An 18080-nucleotide genomic window follows, 5' to 3' on the forward strand; every position below is an offset into this window, starting at 1 on the left:
AAATTGTTAAATATTAAGAGACAAAACATTATTTGGTAACTACTTGGCACTCAGGATGACAAATGTCCTTTGGTTGGAAAGACCTGGTTTGGAATCTTGTCATCATGAAGTAAGGAACATTTATTATTATTAATAGAGACCTCCAGGGAGTCAGGGACTCATCGAGGGAGGCCACATACTACACACACCAGCTATCATACTTATTCTTGAATTCATTCACAGTGCTTGCACTCGCAACATCCAATGGCAATTCATTCCAATCCCGCACCACTCTATGAGAGAAAAATCTAGCCCTCACCCCATTCTTAGCTGCATTCATTCTCAGCTTCCAGGGATGCCCTCTTGTGCTACCCTCCATAAATTGAAAAATTCCATCAATTGAAATCCTGTATGACCCTTTCAGAAGTTTGTGAGTCTCAATCATATCACCCCTCTTTTTCCTGTTTGCTAGTGTCTGCAGTCTACAAATTCTCAATCTGTTTTCATAATCAGTATTCCATAATCCTGATATCATTTTCAACACACTCCTTTGCGCGCACACACACACACTCTCTCTCTCCAATATATATCAGAATCACAATGAAACCAGACCTGCACACAATAGTCCAAGTGAGGTCTTATCAAGGCCTTGTAAAGATGCAAACTGACATCATCTTTACATATGAACGTTCGTTTCATCATTGCAATTATTTTTTTGAGTTGTATTTGCAATCTTTGCTGTATGGCCCTGACCTTCAACTTCATCTACTAACACTCCAAGATTCCAAGCCTCATCATTTTCTTCAAGCATAATTCCACTAATATAAAATGACATTGGATATTTAATCACACCGAAGTGAATGACTTTACATTTACTGACATTCATTCTCCCATGCCCACAATTCAAGCCTATTCAAATCATTCTGCAAGTACTGTATATCAGCAGCATTTATAAAGTCTTCTTTTTTTCAACTGGAGGTGAGGTTACCAGATATGAAGGTCACAGTTTTTCCCCTCTTGGAATGGAAATTCTTTCGCCACACATTAGCTCATTTTTATGTTTCCATTTTATTTAATATACTTTCCATATATGTAAATATGCTTGAATCTTAATAGTTTCTCCCTCAAATTTATTAACCTGTTGAAAGTACAACTTTTATACCAATTCTTCACCAATTAATAAATTGGAAATCACAAATTTCTGATTTATTGATGTCTAGACCATACTGCGTTATTATTCAATTCACATATTTGTATAATGAATTTGGTATATTTTCAGTAAGAGACTGCATTTCAGCCTCTGTACGGAAGAATTATCTCAAGAATTATGTTTCTTTCCAGTGCTAGGCTGCCCAAAGAAAGACCACTGTAGATTCTAGTTGCAGATTAGAGGTGCTTTGGACCTTTTTTCGGCCATTAATTTTCATTATTAGCTGGAGTGAGGAAAGGTTAGTAAAAACAGGTGAATGATATCAAGATGGCAGGAAAATGTGCTATTAAGGCTTACTTACACTAATTGAAACTTATTATTTAATGGAATAAAAGCAGCATTCAGGAGACAAATTAAAGAACAATTTGATGACTTCAATATTTCATCTTCAAAGCCATCATTAGGGATACAGTACAAAAATTGATGCAGAGGTGACAAAATGAACTGATAATTAAAGTCGAAAAGTCCTAATCCAATTTAGCTTTCCTTCCTTAAGAGGACTGTATGGATACTAGTAGTTGTCAAATGAGAATTATAAAAATTGTTTTTTTTCATACTTACAGGGAGTTTCACAAAACCACATATTTTAAGTTAGTTATGTCTAAGGGCAGTTTCATTTTTTTTTTTAAACAGAACATTTGCAATGAAGCATAATTTTGCAATTTTCTTCTATTTGATTCTGTGACTGGTGTCACAAGGTACACTCTACTAGACCATACTTATTATTCATAATTGTGACAGCAGGTACATTTCTTAGATGTTTACCAATCTTTGAGTCTGCCTATAAAAGACTAAGCTACATGAAAAGCAAGGAACTTCATATACTACTGGAAAGGAGAGATGAAGGCAGGGAAGCAGTCTTTAATTAACACCAGTCTTCTAAATGATTTTACCCCCACCCCCCAACTTGAAATTGGCTGCCTTTATCTGTTCCTTCTCTATTAAAGGAGTACATAAAATTTCTTGCTAATGTAGCTTAGCCTATTATAAGCAGACTGGAAGAACATAAGAAACATCTCCTACTACTATTGTGGACTTCATGAATCACATGGAAAGAGAAAACCAACATGATTCACTGTACCACGTACAAATACGAGTTGTTTTTTTCACAATTCTTTTTAGTATATTATATTATTAAATCCGCCAGAGTTGCTCAGATTGATTCTAAAAAAGGTAAAATAACATCACAAACAAGTCACATTTGTATTAAATGATAATTAATAAAAAAGCGATTTATTTTTACAATTAACTAAGCAACTAAAGCTGAGGAGGAGATATAATTATGTCTTAAACGTTTATGTTAACACGTTTTTTTCCCCCGTCTCTGGCCAGTTTACTTGCTTTTGCAGGATGAAATAAGGAAAATAAATCCAATTATTCTGAAGCTTGTAAAAAAACAGTGTGCTTGGCCATCTGGTTTTTAGAAATAATCAACAATCTTTTTAATTCCTTCTGAGATGTACACATTCGGTGACTAAGTGAATGGTTTCTCCTACCTCACATTCAATCTTATAATACTAAAAGTGTCACCGACTTTGGCTAATCTTTCAATAAACAAAAAACGGACTTAATTATTATATATTAAAAAGAAATATTCCTCCTTTGCTTAAAAAACTATTCGGAAATTTATTCCTCTAAATTATAATTTTTAGAAAGAAACACTAAAACAAAATATCCATATGTGAAAACTATGTAAAATTTGGTGTAAAGATAATTATTATGTGGCAGAGATAATCGTGAGAGGGCATATAATATAGAAATGTATTATGAATGTTTATTCCTAAAAGGAAGGAAAATAAACAATGGAGCTAGCGCTGTCTTGAAGCTTATAATGGTATATGAAAGGGAGGAAATTATAAAAATCTGAATAGTATACAAGAGTAAATCAAAGTCCGTAAGTTTTGCATCATGCCAAGATGTAAAAATAGGTCACCTGGTAGACGTCTGCCTTGTACTTAAAATCAATATTAAGGCCACTACTGGCGTGAAGTGTTGGTTAAAGCTAACGCTTATTTCAGATTTTAATTTCTCTAGAATTATTATTTTCTTTAATTTGCTAAGTCCTTTTACATGGAATACCACTTATACCACGTATGGTACAGAATCTGTTAACATTCTTTTGACAAAATATTATGAAAGCAAAATTACTAAAACTAATGTAACAAATACCGCCTGGAGACTCATCACGGGAGGCTACAGTAAGATGCAGTCTAAATAATAATAAAATTATATCAGAAAACATATCAAGAGAGATTTCAAAAATCGGTGGAAACAAGCAATCATTCTGCCAAAGAATGGAATATTATAAACATATTACTCCAGCAATCTTCTGAATACTATCCACATATATACTATCCACAATTATGTTATGATATGTTACTAAAATGCTCTGAAATATACATTACAGAGTATTTAGTATTCGCAGTAATGCCAAAGGGCTCTTTACTGATCAAGAACTGGCATTCTAAATAGCATGCGAATACATTTTATTTAATGTTCTGAATCATAAAAGAAAATTTTATATTATCTCATCAATACTTTCATTTTCCATGAAAACCACATACCTCTTTAATCCTGCTCTGACTTACGCGAATTCAAAACATTAAAATGAAGGTGTTTATTTATATCAGTTTCAATAATGAAATACAGCGAGTTGGCATAATCAAAAGAAATATAAAAACGGAGGAAAACTCACGTAAAAAACTTTATTAATGTAGAATTTTCGATATTTTACAACAAGTAGGAATAACAAGAGCCATGTTACAACGCTTTTTCTCCGCTTTTATATTTTTGTTTACTTATTAGTCATGCGCGCGTGCACACACACAATACTATTCAGAAATCGCCGATCACTTATTTTCATAAAACTACATTTACTTCTAAACAAATCGTATGTATTAAAAAAAAAGAAGTAAAAATATTTTTTAAAAAGTTTCATATGACTTGCACACTTGCGCAACATTTTCGACTTGATCTGCGTAACAATCTCAAAACAAAGAATCGTAAGGATAACGAATGAATTCAGAGTTACTCCCAGTAGCAGCACAATCTTTATTTAAACATTTCTTCTGAAATGATTTTTATGCTCCTTAAAATGCGTATATTTAAAATAATTAATTTAGGGTATTCATTACAATGTCAAATACATATTAAAATAATAAAAAAAAAAAGTCAGCACCGAACTTACCTCTCCACAACCACATACATTGGATTATTGACGTGTCCCTGTGCTACAGGGAGAGTCTTCACGTTGCTCATAGCAACTATACCTGAAAAGGTGTTTCACTTAGATAATTACAATTGAATTCACTTGCACTATAAACTCCTGAGGATATAAATATGTAGGATCCAAACGTGCCCATCAGGCTATCTAGGATAACACATTGCTTTTAAAGATAAAAGCTCATCACGATGGTATTATGCACTAACACAAATTTATTTGAATATGGAAAATGATGCAGACATGTTTAAAGTAATCCATCATATTCTTGGACCTCATATTAGGCCTAGTTTTAGGCCTAAACACACTTGTTACATTCACTACGGCACAGCGCTAATTTATCACCCACGGAAAACATCTATGCCGGAAGGGTTGAAAGAGGTAGAAACACAGCCACGTCATATTCCCTGATATACTCGTACTTTGTGATAAACACATATAAATGTGTAAACTCACTTCAATCACACAAGAATATAACTTTCGTCTCCGTTGTGCTACCAAAGTGCAACATATCCTCCAACGGTAAAGCTGGCGGCTATTACGCCATGTTGAAGTCTTACACTGTGACCCAAGCATTTACAGTGCGGCGATCCAAGCGGCAAGGGGGCAGCCCAAGCCTGCCGTGCAAGGTTCCCCTCCACTGGACACCAGCCAACCAGTAAGAGTCACGATGACAGCACGAACAACACACCCTTCCCCAGGCAACATCCTTCCAGTTCTCTTACGAGTCAATGAACTAGTCCATGATTACTAAAGACCGCAGACATGACGGGCAGGTTTGGACGAATTCATTATTAGAATCTAAACGGGGAGCAGGGTAGTAGTCGAGGACACAAGAGACTGGTAATTCCTGAAGGTCATCAACTGAAAGGCTCCGCGTGCAGCACGTACTGGCGCCAGCTGGCAACATTGATATCCAAGACCACGAGAACGTGAGCTGAAAATATCTCGTACGTTCCGCGCGGCTGGAACGGTGCATTCTACAACAGGGAGGTCTAACTGAATAGAGGGACTTACATATTCTATTGTTTGGATACTTTTTATTCTTTCACTGGTAAAACTGTCACATTAAATCGGTATAATTTTTATTCATATATCTACAGTTACGAGACATAATTGCAACTTGTCGCTGGGTTAAAATAAATAAATAAACTATAATAATAATTTAAAGGGGAAAAACTGAGAATGAGTGAAGGCCACACTGAAACATAATTTACTAAATTTTTGGTACAGCTTAAATTGTTAATAATAAAAGCACGTTTAATCGCTATGATTTACTTTTATTTACCGAAACAGTTAACGAAATGAAATGTGAAGGGGGGGAAATAATACAGAAAATAATAATACTATAACTAAAACATTTCACTATAACGTTCTTCTTTAAATAAATTTCATTAAAAATTCGTTATATCTAAAATCAGCAATATTACATAGTTCACTTGGATAAATATTTTTTTATAAATCAACATTATAATCCGAAATAAAAGTTGTTGAATAGGCCAGTATTATTCATACACATGAAAGGAAGATAACATATCAATAGATACGTGCTTTTCCAGAATGGTGAGCATGATGTCCACCTCAAAGTTTGCACCTTAACATAACACTTGTAAGCAACACAGTCTTCCTGGAAATGATAATGCTCCGCTTTATCGCCTATCTTATCTGTACCAGAGAGATAGATCAAAAGGCATCTTTGCGTACATTCTGGTGTAACAATTTCAGTGAAGGTACTACAGTTTTTGTATCCGATACATTATAGTAAAGAGGGGGAAATGACAGCTTATACTGTATTATTTCAAAAAAAAACGCGATTTCCTCTATTACCATGGGGTTCGATCTGCTTAGCAGCGATCGTTTAATTACTTTTCATTGTTGTAGTATGTAAAAAAACAATATAAACAAATTAATACATTTCCTTGTATCAACTGTTACCACGTAACAGCCAATTATAATTATAACCGGTTGTAAATTAAAACTAATTAATGGCAGTAAAACAAAAATCATTTAACGGCTGAGCATTCGAAGTTTGGGGAATTGTGTACGGAAGTTGCCGGCAATGTCTTGAACTCCATTGACTTCACATAAATAAAGTAGGTATTGAATCACAAACTGCGCACAAATAACTCTCTCCCTTTATTTATATTTGGATGGGTACTCCGAGGAGGGTCAAGATCTATCCCAAGATAAACATTATTTGGTCAACTCCATCCTTTTACTTGGTTATTGAAGAACACACCAACAAGCTGAGATAAGGGAGTTATCATTCCTCTTTATAAAGCCTTAATAAGACCCCATCTGAATTACTGTGCTGAGGTCTGGTTACCTGGATTTCGTGGAGATGAGGAGAGAATTCAGAATCGAGTGGCTACGATGGCGAGTGGCATGTGAAATGCTTCCTATGAGGGTGGATTGATGGTGTGTGTGTGTGTGTGTGTGTGTGTGTGTGGTAACAAAAGTTGGTTGACAGGTAAAACATGTGGGGGTATGACAGAAACATTTATTACTTCAAGGATTTTATAGGATTAATGCAGAGGAAATGTTCAGCACTTGACTACGGGGGGGGGGGGAACAAGCGGTCATCTCTGAAAGCTGAGTAAGAGTGTCGTTAGTAAGGGTCTGAGGACTAAATTTTACTCTTGGGTAGTGAATGCATGGAATTGGTTGGAGTCAGTTATGAGTGCTTTGTTTAATAGTTTCATGGAGAGGTAAGATAAATATTGTGTGGATAGTTTGAGTTTCCTGCAATAAATCTCAGAACTCCGTGATGGTGCCCGTGCAACGAAAATAACAACAATAATAATATATGAGAAGCGGAAAAATTTTCCTGCTTGGCCACAATGTATATTATATTAAATCCGCGCAGTTAGCCAAGTGGCTATGCGCTTCGCAACCATATGCCTGGGAAAGGAGTGTGAGGAGCTTAGGATCTTTCTCAGACATAGCCAAGTTAGTTGGTTGGGCGTGGACTGCAGGGTTTTTCTCCCCAGTTTATCTGGGATTTTTCCTCCCGCAAGCAGGCAAACCGGCCGTGAGAACATAACGCTTCCACAAACATAGGACACCTCCAGGAATAAGGAATAGCCAACCTATTCCATAGGATTTCGGTTCCAAATGCCTCCACGGTAAAATGTGTAGGTCTAGGCGTGAGCGTAAATTAGGATAGGATAGGATACATTAAATATTAATAATATATTATATACAACAAGAAATTGTATTTTTATTGTAATCTACTCTATATCTATAAAAAGATAAGACGAAATTTGTAACGCTTTTATGTCACATTAACATTTCTGGCTAGATGGGTGAAGCAAAATTGCTTTTCTTATTCCCCTTTGTCTTGTAATGAAAGAACTTTGAATGGAGTGTTTGTGAGCTATATGCTCGCCCACTGAGGGCAGTGAAGTTAGCTGTGTTCAGCTGAACTTAAGATAGACTTTGGTCTTATATATTTGAAACTTTCTGCTTCATTATATTCCGAGGCTTCCTTGATTAACGGGTTTCGATGGTTACTTGTCTTGGTAAAGAACTTATCAGCTAGATTTAGGAGAAGGGAATAATATAAGGGATATTAACTTCTCTATGGATCTGGGTGTTTCTTATAAACTAAGGGGCATCCAGAATCATCCTCAGGCACTTATTCTGTAATCTCTGAAGTTTTAGAATGTTTGAATTCGTGGTGTATCTCCATGCTGGGGTTGTGTAAGTGATGATCGGTCGAATTACCATCTTGTAAATTGTTAATTTTGTTTGCGTGTCCAGTTTACTTTGTCTGTTGATCATAGGGTAGAGCTGTGCTAAGACTTTGGATATCTTTGAGGTAATGTAACTAATATGTTTGCGGAATAGGAGTTTACTATCAAGAATCACTCCAAGATATTTAACTTCAATCTGCCATGGAATCTGTACTCCCAATAAATAAATATCCTCAATGGTGTGAATTTTCTTTCTAGTGAACAGTATGGCTGAGCTTTTCTGGGGGTTAACTTGGATCCTCCAGTCTGCCATCCACTTTTCTAAGGTGTGTATGCTATTTTATAATCTTTTAGTTGCCAGTTTTGGGCTCAGTGATCTTGCCATCAGTGCAGTATCATCTGCATATAATGCAGTGAATGCTGTTCTTGGGTTCAGAGGGGGTGTCTGCTACATAGATTGCGAACAGGAGTGGTACCAGAAGAGATCCCTGAGGTACGCCTGCTGAGCTCCTACGTCTGGTCGAAACTGTTTCGCCGACTCTGACCTGCATATATTTGTCTTTCAGGTAAGAATGTATTATTTTTATTAACTTGACTGGCAAGTTAAATTTTATCAGTTTGTTGAGAAGGCCTTGATGCCATACTTTGTCAAATGCCTTCTCTGCGTCGATGAAGATGGCAGCTGTATTGAGTTTCCAGTTAAAACCTTTAGTAATGATTTCTACCAGCCGGTGCATTTGTTGAGCTGTACTATGGGCCTTACGGTAGTCGAACTGTTCATTAGGCAAAATTCCTTAGTTATCTGTTTCAGCTTGGAATCTTAAGAGGATCACTTTCTCTGCAACCTTTCTGAGGCTGGACAATAGGCTTATAGGTCTGTAGCTTTCAGGAGGGTGAGGATTTTTTCCTGGCTTCTTCAATGGCATGATGGTGGCTGTTTTCCACGTAGTAGGGAAATGCTGGAATCTAAAGATGGCATTTGTAATGTTGACGAGATGGACTATGGCCTTTCTTGGAAGTAGTTTTACTATTCTGTTAGTTATGCCATCCAGTCCTGGAGCTTTTTTTTTTTACTGTTTAGATGGTAAATGATATTTATCATTTCTGCCGGATTTGTAGGAGTGATATGTTCGGAGTTAACAGTGTTCTCTCTTAAGGTTGTCCTAACATGACGATGAATCTTGTACATAAGGTTGATATTTAGATTTGTATAAGATGGATTGCACTGAGATTCTAGGTTATCTACTAGTGCTTTGGCTTTCTCTTCATCTTTGTGAACTGTCCCTTTCTTGGTTTGTATAGGGGGTATGAGTTGCTTTTTGGTGAGGATTACTCTTAAGAATTTCCATACAGAATGATCTTCAGTATTGATGTTAGCCAATTTGGTTTCCCATTGAAGGCCTTACGGTAGTCGAACTGTTCATTAGGCAAAATTCCTTAGTTATCTGTTTCAGCTTGGAATCTTAAGAGGATCACTTTCTCTGCAACCTTTCTGAGGCTGGACAATAGGCTTATAGGTCTGTAGCTTTCAGGCACTGAGATTCTAGGTTATCTACTAGTGCTTTGGCTTTCTCTTCATCTTTGTGAACTGTCCCTTTCTTGGTTTGTATAGGGGGTATGAGTTGCTTTTTGGTGAGGATTACTCTTAAGAATTTCCATACAGAATGATCTTCAGTATTGATGTTAGCCAATTTGGTTTCCCATTGATGGTTTCTGTTTTCGAAGAGCTTCCCAGACCTGCCTGTTTAGATTATTCAATACGGTTTTATCTTGTGGGGCTCTGGTATTGTGGTATCTCTTTCTGTCTCTATTTTTTTGCTCTGATTAGCTCCATGATTTCTTCAGGGATACGGTTGGTTGGGTGGAAGACAGTGGATTGTTTGACTGATTCTATTGCTTTCTGAATTTGTATGGTTAAGTTATTTACTGCTGTGTCAGTCTCTTCCTTTTTACTGATATTGAGCACCAGACCAATATGATCGGGAAGAACCTTGGCTAACTTGTCCCATGGTATGAATGTGTGCAGAGGAGAGAATTGATCTGATGAACCTAGATTAAGCACAATGGGATTGAGGTCAGAAGATAATTCGTTGACTGATTCCAATTTGAATTGGTATCTTAAATTTTTAAAGATGACAATGTCTAGTACATCCGAGCTACCTGAAGGGCTGAAGTGGGTGGGCTCGGTAGGGCCGGCCACAACAGAGTTGAGCATTGAAAAGTTGAAGTGTGTGGCCTTTGGTGTTAGTTGATGAGCTGTACCAAGCTATGTGTTTTGAGTTGAGATATCCTATTATTATGGAGTCATGTGGACCAAGTATGGAGTCCAGATCTGTTGTCAGCAGAGGAATGCTCAGAGGGTTATAAGCAGCATAGATCTTGAGACTCCCAGCATTGAAGGTATGTACCTCCACACCGGTCACCTCCAGGTTTACTGTTTGGGGGCTTGTCTATTGTATTATGATTAAAATAACTCTTAATATACGTAGGCTGTTCAATAAGTAATAAGACTATACAGAAAACAGATTACCTTTAATTGTCATCACTTACATGGTCTTTTTCGAAGTAACTACTGTGAGATGCGATGCATTTGTCCCAACGTTGCGTCCACTTCTTAAACACATGTGAAAGTCCGTTTTTTGAGAGTTCTTTCAAAACCGCCTCCGCAGCTTTTACACATGCTTTGTTGCTTTCGAAATGGCGGTCTCTTGAGCTGAGGAAACAGCCAGAAATCGCACGGTGCGAGATCAGGACTGTATGGAGGGTGTGGTAGGATATCTGTGTTGTTCTTCTGCAAAACATCCACTACACAACCAGCAATATGTGGCCTTGCATTATCGTGGTGCAAATATTCTTCAGCAATGGATGCTTGCTTTTGACGTGCTTGATGATAATCGCTGCTGTGTTGATCATTGGCTCTGTGATGGACGTTGAAGGTCTTCCCTCACGTTCAAGATCTTCATTTTGCCTTCCTTCCTTAAAATTTTATGTCAGCGAAAAACACTTGCCCTCGACATTGCTTCATTGTGGAAAGCTTTGCGTATCATGTTAAAAGTGTCCGATGCCGATTTTTGCAAATGCACACAAAATTTAATCGCATAACGCTGTTCCAAGGAGGTTTCCATTTGGACGACTGGCTGCGGCTCGTAGGCGCGCCGAAACAACCTTGCGTTTAGTCACGTGACACTCTGGCACATCAGCCCGTATACGCCATCTATCAACCTCTTTTGTTAATATACAGACAGCAACATTTCTTTATTCCACAGAAATTAATATTGTGATGAGTGGTTTTGCCACAGTAAAATTAGTCTTATTACTTATTGAACAGCCCACGTATATATGGCTGTGCCTCCACCTCTTGTGCCAATTCTGTCGTTTCTGTACATAGTGTATCCACGGATTTTTTGGGTTATTAGCAGGTCTTAAGTGTGCTTCACCAATCAGGATAATATCAGCACTGAGACGAGTTGCAAATTCTTGAAGTTCCAAAACCTTGTTCATCAATCCATTTGCATTCCATGCGATTATCTTAAGAGCTTTTGGTTTGAATTTATTATTCATGACGGATGGCTGTTATCTTTTGAGTGCTTTGCAGGAATCTCTTTCTGGAAGATGGTGAGGTCTTGCTGAATTCCTGCAGCATGGTGGCAAATGAGGCTGTTAAAACAGATGTTATGTTGGAGTTTTCTAGCTCGAGATGTAGAGGCTTAGTTCTTGCAGCCCCAGCATATGTTTTGGTCATGGTTGTTCCTTCCTGTGAGGTTGAAGGCGAGGTGTTTCGGACTGGAGGACGATCTGTTTGGTTGCTTAAAACGTTATGTGAAGGAGCAAGATTAACTTTTGTTAATCCTCAATTTTTTGGATTAGAAAGGCATCCCTTGTAGTTGGCAGGGTGAGGTCCTCTGCAGTTTGCACAGCATGCTGGAGTTATGCGTGGCTTGGTGCATGTGATGATCTGGTGTCCCTTGCCGCACTTCAAGCACCTAAAGGCTGCCTTACATGATTTTTGGGCATGTCCAAACCTTTGGCATTTATGACACTGACCTGCAGATGCTCTTTTCCTAAGAGGCTCAGTTGAAATCTTGAGCTGAAATATGAACTGACATGCTACTGTCAGTTCATAGATCTGCTTTTGTGTGTTGCATATTTCCATCAGCCCCAAAGGCATTGGTCTTTTAGCAGATCTGAGCATCCTGCTCACTTTTACTGGGGACAGGCCCTGTCTGGAGAGATCAATGCTCACATCTTCAGGAGTGATAACTGAAGGTATCACTCCATAGAACTACCTTCAGGTTCTTTTCGCTGGGTAAAGTGAAGGTGTGATATTGGACGTCAGCACTGTCCATAGATCTGGCATCTGTCTGTAATCCATGACAGTAGCGGGTTGTATTTTAACTCCCTCATCTGAGTTTTTGGACCAACGTGTTTTGTTCTCTGAGGGCTGATGAGACAGGGATCCATTTTTCCTTATTCCTTAATATGACTGCTGGTATCATTTCTTTAGGACCACTGAGTGCTTGTGTGTGGGGGGGGGGGGATGTGTCAAAGAGCTTAACTTTTCCTGGCCAATTATCACTCAGCAACTTTTCTAGTCTGAGGAATTCCATGTATACTTCCTCGAATTTGACCTCATTCAGAAGTTTTGCTGTGACAATAATTTAGAAATGTGTTAAGACACAGACGGAGAAAGAAGAGATTGCTCAGGTGTCCCGAGCAGGTTAAAGATAATCCTGTGGACTTTTGAGGGTCCATTAGCAAATCCCGTAGACACTCTTAGGTGTGTATCAGCAATAAAATACAACTAGCTGTCCTATGATAGGGAAAAGGAGTGTCACGAAATCACTTGGCCACAGATTGAAATTCTACCTCCCTAAATAAAACCATAAATCCACTGGTCCTCATTGTGGGTGGGGCCTACCAGTCATTAGACCTCTTGCATGTTTCATGCAGAGGGAGAAACAGTAGGAAACAAGCTGTGTCTGCGCCAGTGCAATGCGCATTTTATGAAAAACCTTGTAAACAAACTAATCAGGCTGTCTAAAATAACATGTCCGTTCACATCAAAATAGGTCATCATCCTTTTTTGTTTTTATGTCACTTTGAACTTAATTGGTTGATGGACTGAGTCCTTGACTCTTTATCCCTTCATCTGCATTTTAGATTGTGGGTGATGAAATCATTGTGGGTAATTTACCTGCTCATTGAGGCTGTATCAGCTTTCTCTTGGGATGGAGTATTTCGGTTTTTTATGTTTGAAACGATCTGAGGGTTTGTAGTCCGCTGCCTGTCGAACTAGCTGATTTGGGTGATTATCCGTGATTCCAGTCATGCAGGTCTTAATATCTGGAAGATTGGCTTCTTGATGTAACTGGATGTTTCTGACGAACCATGAGGCATTAAATGCCATTCTTAGGCATTTATTCTATATTATCTGAAGTCTGTTGATGTTGCTTTTAGTCGTGTGACCCCAGGTTGTAGAGGCGTAAGTTAATTGCGGTCTTATTACCGATTTGAAAAGGAGGATTTTGTTGCTTATGCTTAGGAAGCTGTTCCTATTCAAAAGTGGATATAGCGGTGCTATGGTCTGACTTGCCTTAGTGGCGACACTATCCATATATGACTTGAAGTTTAGACGTCTATTAAGATGAACTTCCAGATATTTTGTAGTACGCCAAGGGATGATTTTACCATTCTTATGCTTATCTTCGGTTCTGCTTTACGTCTGGTGAAAAGTACTGCAGAGCTTTTGTTTGGATTAATTGCGATATGCCACTTGGTGTACCAATCCTCCTATTCATTGACTGCTCTCTCCACCTTGATTGTGGCCAGGTGTGGATGGAGGGATCTGGCTATAATGATTGTCATGGCATATAGAGCGGTGATAGCTGGGGACAGTTTGGGGAGATCTGCCATGCATATGGAGAAGAGTAAGGGAGATAGCAGAGCCTTGAGGGACTCCAGCCGTGATTCTCCTCTCTGTGAATCTCATACCGTTGAGTTTTATTTTAAATTTAGATATGATTTGATAAGTAGAACTAGTGGTAATGGAATACCAACTTCGTGTAGTTTAAAAATTAGTCCATGATGCCACACTCTATGAAATGCCTGAGTGATGTCCAGGAAAACTGCGCCAGAGTGTTGGCGCCATTCATACCCGTGGGTTATATGTTCGATAACTCTGTAAATTTGTAGCGTTGTGGAGTGATATTTCCTAAAGCTGAACTGTTTATCTTGAATGACATAGTTGATATCTGTTGCCTCTTGAACCCGTGTGAGAATAGCCCGTTCGGCTATCTTACCTATGCATGAAAGAAGGCTGATTGGTCTGTAATTTTCAGGAAACTGTATTTTTTCCAGGTTTGGAAATTAGGTAAACGTCGGCAATTTTCCATCGCTCTGGGAAATAATTTAGCCGGAGGATGGCATTAATGATGGCTACCAGATGCATAACCCCTACGGTGGTCCTTTAGGGCATATCGAACCTGGTTTGTTGCTCTACTGACTGCTTGTTTATCCGCTGAGTCCATTGTTCTCTGATATGTCTTCTTAATCTGTTTTTCTCTTGGATAAGGCATTTTACATCCTCCGGGAGTTTATTTGATGGTGTACATTTGGTTATATTTGTTACCTGTGTTATAGCTGTCAGTAGTTGTTTTTCAAGAGTTTTCACTGCTTTTTCTATATCTTCGGCGGATGTTATATGGGGTATTGGACCAAGGTTTTCCTGGAGGGCTGAGGGAAGTTGTTTCCAATTTATAAATGTGGTGGTGTTTTCCGTTAAATCTTGTATGGTGCCTAGTTGTAATATGATGGGGTTATGAACCGAACTTTAGTATGGGTGACGGTAGTAACAAGATCAAGATAAGATAAGGAATCGTGACGTGATTGGTTGATGACGTCATTGTGTGTGACGTCATGAGTTTGGAATTTCTCTGTGGGGATATGTGTCACTGGCTTCAGTTCTTGTGTTTTGGTTCGCGTATGGCATTATGGGTGATGGTAGAGATAAGGATTGGTGTTGTGATTGGTGGTGCACTAGTGACAAGATGAAGATCAAGATAAGATAAGGGATCGTGTGGTGGGTGGGTGTTGTTATCATGTGTAGATAAGTGACATCATTTGTTATTTGTAAATAAGTGACGTTGTTGTTTTGAATGGAAAAGGGAGATATATTAGAGATAATGATTCGTGTTGTTATTGGTGGTGCACTAGTGAAGATGAAGATCAAGATAAGATAAGGAATCGTGACGTGGATGTTTGTTGTTGTTGAGTTTGGAATTTCGCTGGGCTCCCCTTCTGTCAGAAATATCACGTGGTGTGATGGGTGATATTTAGAGATAAGAATCGTGACGTTATGTCTTTGTGCGGTATTTTGGTTTGGCTATGGAATTGTGGGCTATGTTTTGAGATAAGATATCTTTGAATTTTCCCAGGGTGACACACATCCGTCATTATCGTCTGTGGGAATTCTTAGCGTATGTCGTGATGGCGGGTGTGATTAGATTTTCTGAATAATTAATTATATACTGGTGTCACTCAAACATACGGTTTTTTTTTAATTTTATTTTATATAGATGTTTGTACTAATTTCCTATAAGTCGTTGATTGCCTGTATCTGATAGCTGTGCGCTATGTTTTTTAATATAGCGATATCTAGTATATCAGGACGTCCGGTTGCTCCGTAATGTGTGGGTTCAGTGGGCCCCTATTACTGTTATATTTCTTGAAGTGGTGTAAGAGTTGAGTATTCTCCTGTTAATATTTGAGTTTCTGCTGTTCCAGACTCAATGTTTGGCATTAAAATATCCGGCTATAATCACTGCTTTGCCTGTATTTAGTATCACATCTAAGTCAGATTCAAGGAGTTTTTTATTTGGGGGTTATAGGTTGCATATATCGTAATGCTACTTGTGTTTTCCATATGTATTTCTATTCCTGTAGTTTCCATGTGTTCTGTTTGGAGTTGGGCTATTGAATTATGTTTTATGTTTCTTTTCACAAAGATGGCAGTGCCTCCATCTCTAGCAAAGCATCTGTCTGTACGGTAAGTGCTATAACCGTTGATTCTGATTTTGTCACTTGGACGAAGATTTGTTTCATTTATGAGGGTGATGTCTGCTTGGGTTTCTGCTGCAAACTCCTGCAGCTCCCATAACCACACTCTTGCCCAGCTTCCATAGATGTCCCCTAGTTCTCCCACCACCACCAGTCCTGATCTCAAAAATATCCTCTGAATTAATCCTATAGAAACCCTTCAGCAATTTGAATTTCTTTCCCACCTATCAACCAATTTCTGCAACCCACAAATCTTCAACCTGTTCTCATAAGGTTCATTCTATAGACCTGCTATCATCTTGGTCACTGGCCTCTGATATCCCCATAGCTAACATTCCACAGCCCTGAAATTGTTTTTGCCAACTACTCTTCATCCCCTCCAAACTCCAGTGACGAAATTAGGAGACAATAGTCTAGATGTGACTTGATCAGGGCCTTATGCAATAGAATCATCATTTTATCTCGCCTTAATACTGCAGCAAATCCTTTAATGTCTTTATTACCTTTGCAACATGCCACTTACATTTCAATCCATCACAACCCTAACATCCCATACTTCCTCCAGTATACTTCCACACACAGAGTATGTAGTAGATCTCAAAATTCAAAACCTTACATTTACAATGTTAAACTGGCAACCCCATTTATTTGCGATTGTCCCAGCTTATTTAGATGCTAAGAAATATTAATAACTAACCAGTTATTAATATTTCGCAGAATCAAAAATGCATGCATATACATTAGTTGCTCAATGGTGGAATGTAAAGGACGTAAACGAGGGGGGAGAGAGAGAGAGAGAAAAAAAAAAAAAAAATATATATATATATATATATATATATCACGGCCATACGGCGCAGGCAAAACAGAGTGAAACTTTCATTATAGCATTAAATACAGTACACCGACCAATTGCTGTGTATTGTATTTCGTGATAATTAAAATCATTACAGCATTTACTATAATTAGACAACTAGGGTACCATGACATATATCTCTGAGATTTACTATCTCCAGGGGGAGGAGAGAGTTTTAAAAAATAAAATAAATATTCTTTAATGTATTTGTTCTGGACTTGGGCGGCCTTTAAAAATGCGATTACTTCAGGTCAATATCAATGATTTTACTGAATTTTATATTATAGTTTACACAAGGGCACAGTTATGCCTTAACTACCTAGTTCGACTCAAGTATTGACAGGCGTGTGTGTGTGTGTATCAGGGGCGAATACCGGTCTTGAAATTCACGCTTGCCCTTGTTTATCATACGAGGAGTGAGAGGTGTGATTAAAGTCTGATTAGCGAAATAATGAATTACTGACCATTTAAAACTATATATTTACAAATTTATATACATTTAATCATGCAAATACAACATTTATTTTACAAATGATATTCTATCTGTTTCAATTTAGCTACTTGAATACAAATTCTACTCTGCGGTTCTTCTTTATGAACTGGTCAATAACATCGTCATAAAAAGTTGGTTGTAACTTAATTTTCCCAAGCAACACGCGCACACTTGTAAAGACTGGCTGAAGCTCACTGGCTAGAACTACTTTGACTGCGTATGGCCTTGTGTTTAAGACGACGTGAAGGGTGCGGAAATAGCTATGCACGCGCATGAAATCACAGTGCTGTAGCGAGGACCTGAAAGCTCCTACAACCGAGCAAGCCAAGGTAGCTTTGACTAGACAAGCAAGCATCAGCCTTCGATACACAATGCAAAGCTCAATTATTGCCGCGCAAGCTTAAGATGTCTTTTGTCTACAAAAATAAAAGCCTGAATGGAATGCTTATAAATGCATGCATTTATTATCAAATAAATATTACTTCTTTCTCAATTAATGAGCTTGCACAGCAAGCTTGGAGAATTTTCCCCTGATATATATATATATATATATATATATATATCAGTTAGCCAAT

General features: G+C 38.0%; 1 protein-coding gene across 2 annotated transcripts in view; it reads right to left on the reverse strand.

The window, feature by feature from the left end:
- Smr (nuclear receptor corepressor smrter) overlaps positions 1–4962 on the reverse strand; it is a 530430-nt gene extending 525468 nt beyond the window's left edge. For both annotated transcript variants that reach the window (XM_090397581.1, XM_090397569.1), the window contains exon 1: positions 4377–4962. In XM_090397581.1, coding sequence (XP_090253707.1) covers positions 4377–4447 — 71 coding nt within the window. In that variant the 5' untranslated portion in view covers positions 4448–4962. The remainder of the gene's footprint in view (positions 1–4376) is intronic.
- Between the last annotated feature and the right edge of the window lie 13118 nt (positions 4963–18080).

Source organism: Typopeltis vanoorti, chromosome 1, assembly GCF_054136105.1.
Source record: "Typopeltis vanoorti isolate ZY-2024b chromosome 1, IOZ_Tvanoo_1.0, whole genome shotgun sequence".
In the NCBI taxonomy this organism is placed as follows: domain Eukaryota; kingdom Metazoa; phylum Arthropoda; class Arachnida; order Uropygi; family Thelyphonidae; genus Typopeltis; species Typopeltis vanoorti.